Source organism: Centruroides sculpturatus, unplaced genomic scaffold (genome assembly GCF_000671375.1).
Source record: "Centruroides sculpturatus isolate CEXI.00-Female unplaced genomic scaffold, Cexi_2.0 scaffold31, whole genome shotgun sequence".
NCBI lineage: Eukaryota > Metazoa > Arthropoda > Arachnida > Scorpiones > Buthidae > Centruroides > Centruroides sculpturatus.
The window spans coordinates 1,123,799-1,130,538 of NW_019384496.1; the positions used below are offsets into that span (position 1 = coordinate 1,123,799).

The 6,740-nt window shown below is 33.7% G+C and overlaps 1 protein-coding gene across 2 annotated transcripts in view; it reads left to right on the forward strand.

Annotated features, from left to right (window-relative positions):
- The first annotated feature begins 329 nt into the window (after positions 1-329).
- The window catches only part of LOC111621950 (DNA-directed RNA polymerase III subunit RPC6-like), a 43,333-nt gene continuing 36,922 nt past the window's right edge, over positions 330-6,740 (forward strand). The window contains exons 1-2 of one of the 2 annotated variants that reach the window (XM_023364212.1): positions 330-435; positions 1,013-1,222. In XM_023364212.1, the coding sequence (XP_023219980.1) occupies positions 1,167-1,222 (56 nt within the window). In that variant the 5' untranslated portion in view covers positions 330-435; positions 1,013-1,166. Of the gene's footprint in view, positions 436-906; positions 1,223-6,740 lie in introns of those variants that run through there. The other variant, XM_023364211.1, reaches the window with a different exon arrangement.

Here is a 6,740-nt window from a genome sequence, read left to right on the forward strand (position 1 = left end):
TTTCTCCACGTCTGTAACGCCTAAATAGGAGCCAGTTACCCTTGAAAAACTCCCGGAAGGCATCCCCTAGACAGTCGCTCAAAACAAATATAAATCAATATAAAAAATAGGAGTCCATGACTTCGTTTTCGATATACAAGATTAATAAAGTGACAATGTTCGTGCTGTCTGATGCGACTGAGCGCGCCTAACGGAATTTAGGCCTAGGGTCAAAAATAAAAACAGTCTTGCGTGCGCCTAACGAAAAAATAGGTGCGAAGAACAAACCAATCGCCATCGATTGCTTTGTTCTCGGACCGCCTCTCCGTGTCGTCAAGTGCAAGGATCGCCTCTTCGTATCGGGCAGTGCAAAGATCGTGTCTCCCATGGCCGGCAGGTACAAGGATAACCTCTTTTGTGGCGGCAAGTGCAAAGTTCACCTGTCCGGGTTGTCAGGTACAAGAATAGCCACTTATATGCTTAACGGGTGCAGGGATAACTTCTTTCTTTCCGGTTTCCGCCTCAATACTATCGCGACACAACAAAATCGCGCGATGTCCTAGCTTACATTTAAATGCATCCTCATTACATTTTTTGACTCCTCATCGCAATTAATGAAAAATAACAAAGTTTAATCAAAATCGATCGAACATATTTTGAGAACAAACACAATTCTGTAAGCCACATAGGAGAGGTTTCCTAACACTGTGCCTCAATAATTATTTATTAGTATTCGATACGTCGAAATTGTATGCAATAACGTAAATTTTAGATTATGCCATTCAGGTTTATTTTGCACCATGTATTATAAAGGGAAGTCGCAAAAACTCCATTGTAAATGGGGTTTAAATTTTTTTTGATAAAAAGTTTAATAGATTCTGACGTAGGGAATCTAGTCACAACTTCTATGGATAGAGGGCGTAAGTGTAACGGATCGCGATGGCTGTACGGTCATTTTAAGCATGGTGTAAGAATTTTTACACCATGATTTTTAAGTGAAATACGATAATTTACGATAATTTTCTCTCGTAAGGTTGGCAACCCAAAGCGCTACTCTAGTTCACAGAGAGATCTCGTTCTCCACGTGCGAATCTGGTGTATAATGCGGATTGTTTATAAGAGCCAAAACTATTCAAATTAGGAAGAAAAATAAAAAATAATATTATTAAAAAAGTCAGAGAACGAAAATGTCTGAAATTCAAGTAAAGAATGAACCTTTGGACGCATTAGAATTGGAAAGCAGGTAGAATTCTCTTTCATTCATTTAATTATATACAGTGAAACCTGCGTAAAACGGACTCGTACGGTACCGAATATTTTTTCTGCTTTGGCTGATTTCCGTTTTAAACAGGTTATTTTTTTTTAACACAGAAAATTGCTGAGTTTCTAAGAATTTTCCCCGTTTAGGCAGGTGTCCGCGTTTTCTTAAGGTTCCGCTTTAGACAGATTTTACTGTACTAAGCCGTTAAACGTTATTTCATAATGAAAAGAAAATACTTAAATTAATTTCATTCATGTTTAGGTTATTTTGAATGAGAAACATTGAAATAATATTAAAAATAAATAAATAAACTTTATTTTTAATTGTTTATTGGTGTACTTTCACACTGCTGAAAGTTAAGTAATTTTTATGAGAAGTTCATTTTTTTTTTAATGTTTCAGAGGTCAGTCTTTTTAAGACATAAGGAAACTAATGATTCATCACTTCAAACAAGCATTGTGTGAGAGAGAAAAAATTGTTAATGGGATTCATTTGGCAGTTTAGGGTGTCTTTAATAGATGTAAAAAAAGATGTAAAAAATGAGGCAAGCTGTAAAAAATAAAATTTGAGCAATGAAAAGATCTTCAATGCTCATGAACAATGACTGGTTCTTTGAGAATTAAAGCCAGAAAGTGTTGAAATATATTTTGAAAAGAAAGCTATCCCAAAAAGAATTAGAATTATTTAAGAGAAAATCATTTTAAGGATGCTACATAAAAAAGATTTTTGTTAGCAAGGTGAATAGACAAAAGAGGTTGAAGATTATTCATGAGCATGTTTCAAAGAACTTTGAACCATTAGAAAAATGTTGTTTTGGCTGATGAAACTAAATTTAATTTTGATCTAGAATTGTCCATAAATTATGTAATGCTATTTTTATATTCTTCAACTGCCATCTCACCCTTGCAATGGAACTAAGGAATAACACACAGCACAGGATACTGAATATTATTTTATTAATTACATGTGTATGTAACATATAAAATGCACAAACAGTACAGATCATTATGAAACACTTCAGAAACAAAAATGAATCATTCTGTTATTCATGGATTGAGACCTTAGCATTACATAAATACCTCCCATCCCCCTAAATGCATCATGCCCACCCACTCATATCTACATTAAATAATTTATGGACAGCCCCCTAATGGAAAAACAATGGTATGGAGCAAGCCAAATAAAGAAATTAAATCTGTTTACAACTTACTGTGAAACATACTGGGTAGAAACCTAAAAATATGGTGATGCATGTCAGCAATAAGAGTGGGATCTTTGGTATTTATTGATAGTTCTATGGATCTTAAAACATATATAAACATATTAAAAAGAAATTTAAAGCCTAGTACAAAGCTTAGGATTTTAAACAATTTTGAAGGTTATCAAAACAATGATACTAAGCACAAAGTTTACAATACATGTAGGGTAATTGCACCAATAATCAACTGTTTAAAGCTGTTTTGGACTTTGATATTTTTTATTACCATATGTAGTAACACAAAAAACAAAATTCATGTATGAAAATAAAATTTGTTTTATACTTGTCATGGAAAAAACATTTTCTATTAGACCTTTTTTTATATTATGAAAAAAAATAACTTAATCATGGGCTGTTCAAATAGTAAACTAGTGGGTCACATGATTATTTATGGCAGTTGACAACTGGGTTTTCCTTCATCAAGAGTAGGGAAAATGTGGCAACTGAGAAAGGCAATAATAGACATTTTGTAGAAAATATGCACCTGAAATATGGATTCTTTATCATGTAAAGACCTGACGATGCTTCACTATACCAGAAGGGGTGTTGCATAATAATTTTTTCCATCACTTGAGTGAGCCAACTTGTTATTCTTACATGTCATTTAGAATGAGGCCATCTTATGATTCTTCCTGTGAAAATGGCTTATTGAAATCTGTTCTGATGGACTAATTGCTGGTGCTCTATCTTATTTTGAAAGGAATTCTATATAGCCTTATCATTCAAGTATGGCAAAACTATCTCTGTCATAGCACAGAAGTATGTGTAGTGATGGTAATGGTGAGACAGATAGCACATAATTATGTTTCTTAAAAATTTTAGCAAGATGTATTGAGAGATGTATTGAGATAGGTCCTAAGTAAAAGACTAAAACCTGTGTGTCTTTTTTTGCTTTTGCTAACAAAAGCAAAAAACATATACAGGAATAATATACTTAAACTTTACACCCTTAAAACTTTACAATGGAGATAGTTAAATTTGACAAGTATATAACATGTTTTTTGGACCATTGAGCAAATTCATTTTATTGTTTAATTTTTACTTGTTCTACTGATAGATCCTTTAGTAATAAGCATACATTTTGCTGAAGAGAACTAATCACACAGGAAACATACCAGTAATTGACTATGCCAACTTTATTATTCAAGGAAATTCATTTCGGGCCTTCTATCCCTCTTCAGTCCTTTATTATAGATCTACTTAATTAAACAATGAATGCTATATAGTGTTGTAACGAATAGTATATTCGGCCTCAGGCCGAATACCGAATATTCGGCCAAACTATTTGGCTCGATTATCGCACATACGAAAATTGGCGTGCAAACCGCATTATGGCAAGGACCCCGCTCTCTATTGGCCCGTTGTCACTACGCTTCGCCAATCGCGTTAATTCTTGACAGTTGAAGCGGACAGACATGAGCGTCATGGCAGTATGTGATAAGTGATGATATCAAATGTGGATAACAATGAAATGTCCTACACGTGTAAATAACGGAGAAAGAACAGAGAAGGACCGCAAAGTGAAAATGTGAAAATAAATATGAAATTGAGTCGATAACATAATCGAACGAGTCGAAGCAGCTTATTGGCGCAAAATTTGCGGCCGTCAATGCCAAACAATTGTCGTCATAGACTTCGGAAAGCTAAATGCTTGTAATGAAAGTCACTTAGCGTGCACGGGCGAAATCCTGGGGCCGTTCAGGCTATCAAGCTGTCTCGAATCTGTGAAATCATAACTGTGACTTATATCTACGTCCTATCTGTCTCTTTTCTCCGTTATCACCAGGCTGAGTCACGTAATTGTAAAATGGGAACTCTACAATGGAAAAGTGACGAATCGAAAGTATCGTGAGCGCGTATTGTGATGTATGCACGGTATAAAATAAAATTAAAATTAAGTCAACATGACATAATTTTATAAGCATTTAAAAATCATTAAAATTAAAGTAAAACAATGAATTTAAACACAGGAATAGTCATCAGTGAGATCTGGCAGCCATTATTACATAATTAGCCAAGCCCATTGTGGCTCCCTTCCAACCCCCTTTCACCACCCAAAGGTTTATAATGCACTGTATCCTGTACCATGTAAATATCAACTGGGTTAAAAAATATACAGTACAGTGAGTCACTAATATAATTTTAAAAAACAGTCAAAAGTAATTTACTATATTAAAAATTTTTAATGTGTGTATTGTGTATTCAGTATGGTGTATTAGAATTATATAGCATTAGTGATGTAACGAANTTAAGAGAACTAATCACACAGGGAACACACCAGTAATTGACTATGCCAACTTTATTATTCAAGGAAATACATTTCAGGCCTTCTGCCCCTTTCAGCCCTTTATTACAGACCTTCTTAATTAAACAATAAATGCTATATAATTCTAATAAGACATACTGAATTTACAATACACACATTAAAAAATTTTTAATATAGTAAATTACCTTTGACTGTTTTTTAAAATTATAATACTGACCAGTGGATGAATCAACTTTGTATTCATAAACTAATAAATAAAATTTATATTAAATTGACTATGAAGCTACAATAAAATATTTTTTTAAAAAATAAAAAAATTAAAAGGGTTGTATACCTGTATAAAAGTAAATGTAAAATGGTCTAAAAGGTTAATTAAAAAGGGGATAAATAAAATTAAAATTAAGTCAACATGACATAATTTTATAAGCATTTAAAAATCATTAAAATTAAAGTAAAACAATGAATTTAAACACAGGAATAGTCATCAGTGAGATCTGGCAGCCATTATTACATAATTAGCCAAGCCCATTGTGGCTCCCTTCCAACCCCCTTTCACCACCCAAAGGTTTATAATGCACTGTATCCTGTACCATGTAAATATCAACTGGGTTAAAAAATATACAGTACAGTGAGTCACTAATATAATTTTAAAAAACAGTCAAAAGTAATTTACTATATTAAAAATTTTTAATGTGTGTATTGTGTATTCAGTATGGTGTATTAGAATTATATAGCATTTATTGTTTAATTAAGAAGGTCTGTAATAAAGGGCTGAAAGGGGCAGAAGGCCTGAAATGTATTTCCTTGAATAATAAAGTTGGCATAGTCAATTACTGGTGTGTTCCCTGTGTGATTAGTTCTCTTAAACAAAATTTATGCATATTACTGAAAAAATTCATTTTAGTTCCTCTTCAATTAGTGTTGGAGTGTTTGCAGAATTGTGAGTTTTTTTTAAAAAAAAGTGCAGCAGTCTTCTGCTATGTCATCAAAGAAGATATTTTGTTCTTGCTACTTTGTTTTACTTAACAATTTTTTTGTGTGTTATGCTGATAAATATTTCAACAAATTACACTAATTTATAAGTACCACAACAATGTTAAACAACGAAACAAATAAATGAGAGTTTACATTAACTATTTGCCACATTGAAATTAATACAACTATGAATTTAAAAATTTAAAATAGAATAAAATTTATCTAAAACAGATACACTATTACTAAATACTGAACCTGTTACCGGTGTAATTTGCGTGAAAAAATCCTTTCCACAAACATTTTCGAGCTTTCCAACTAGCTCTTCTTCAGGTAGACAAAAAATTCCGACGAAATACGAAAAATGGAACGTAGATATTTAAATAAAAACCGAATCTAAAAATAGAACGCAGATGTTTAAATAAAAAATATGAAACTCGCATAACAAACGATCATTAAGATGGTCATGCGCAATCGTGCGCTGATGTTGCTATTTATAGATCGTTGTTTATGAGGGCCTGCCACGCTATAGAAAGATTAATCTCATCTTTCCGATTTATACATGTGGTCCGGTGGTTAGCCTTACAGATGAATATAGCTTCCCGCCATTTTAGTTGTTCCAGGTGGGGCGTAGTGTCAATGATGTCAGCTTTGTCGAACTCCGGTTCTATATCGGGATCAGATGCAAAGGTGGTTAGGGCCGAGGTGTACCGCCCATGCTGAAGGTCTGCTTGATGCTCTTGCACTCTGGTATTTAAAGATCGCTTGGTTGAGCCGATATAGACAAGGCTCTCGTTACATCTGTTATCTTTCAGCGGGATAGAGTACACGCCAGGAAGCCTGCTACGAACTGGACTGCCTTTTCCATTTCTAAGGATGTCGTAGATTGTTGGGCATCTTCTATAGGCTATTTGTAATTGTTGTTTTCCGGCGATCTCAGCGTATATCGCTTTAACATATGGGTTAAAGGTGACTGGGAGGCGTGTACGTTCATCCTGGTCAGT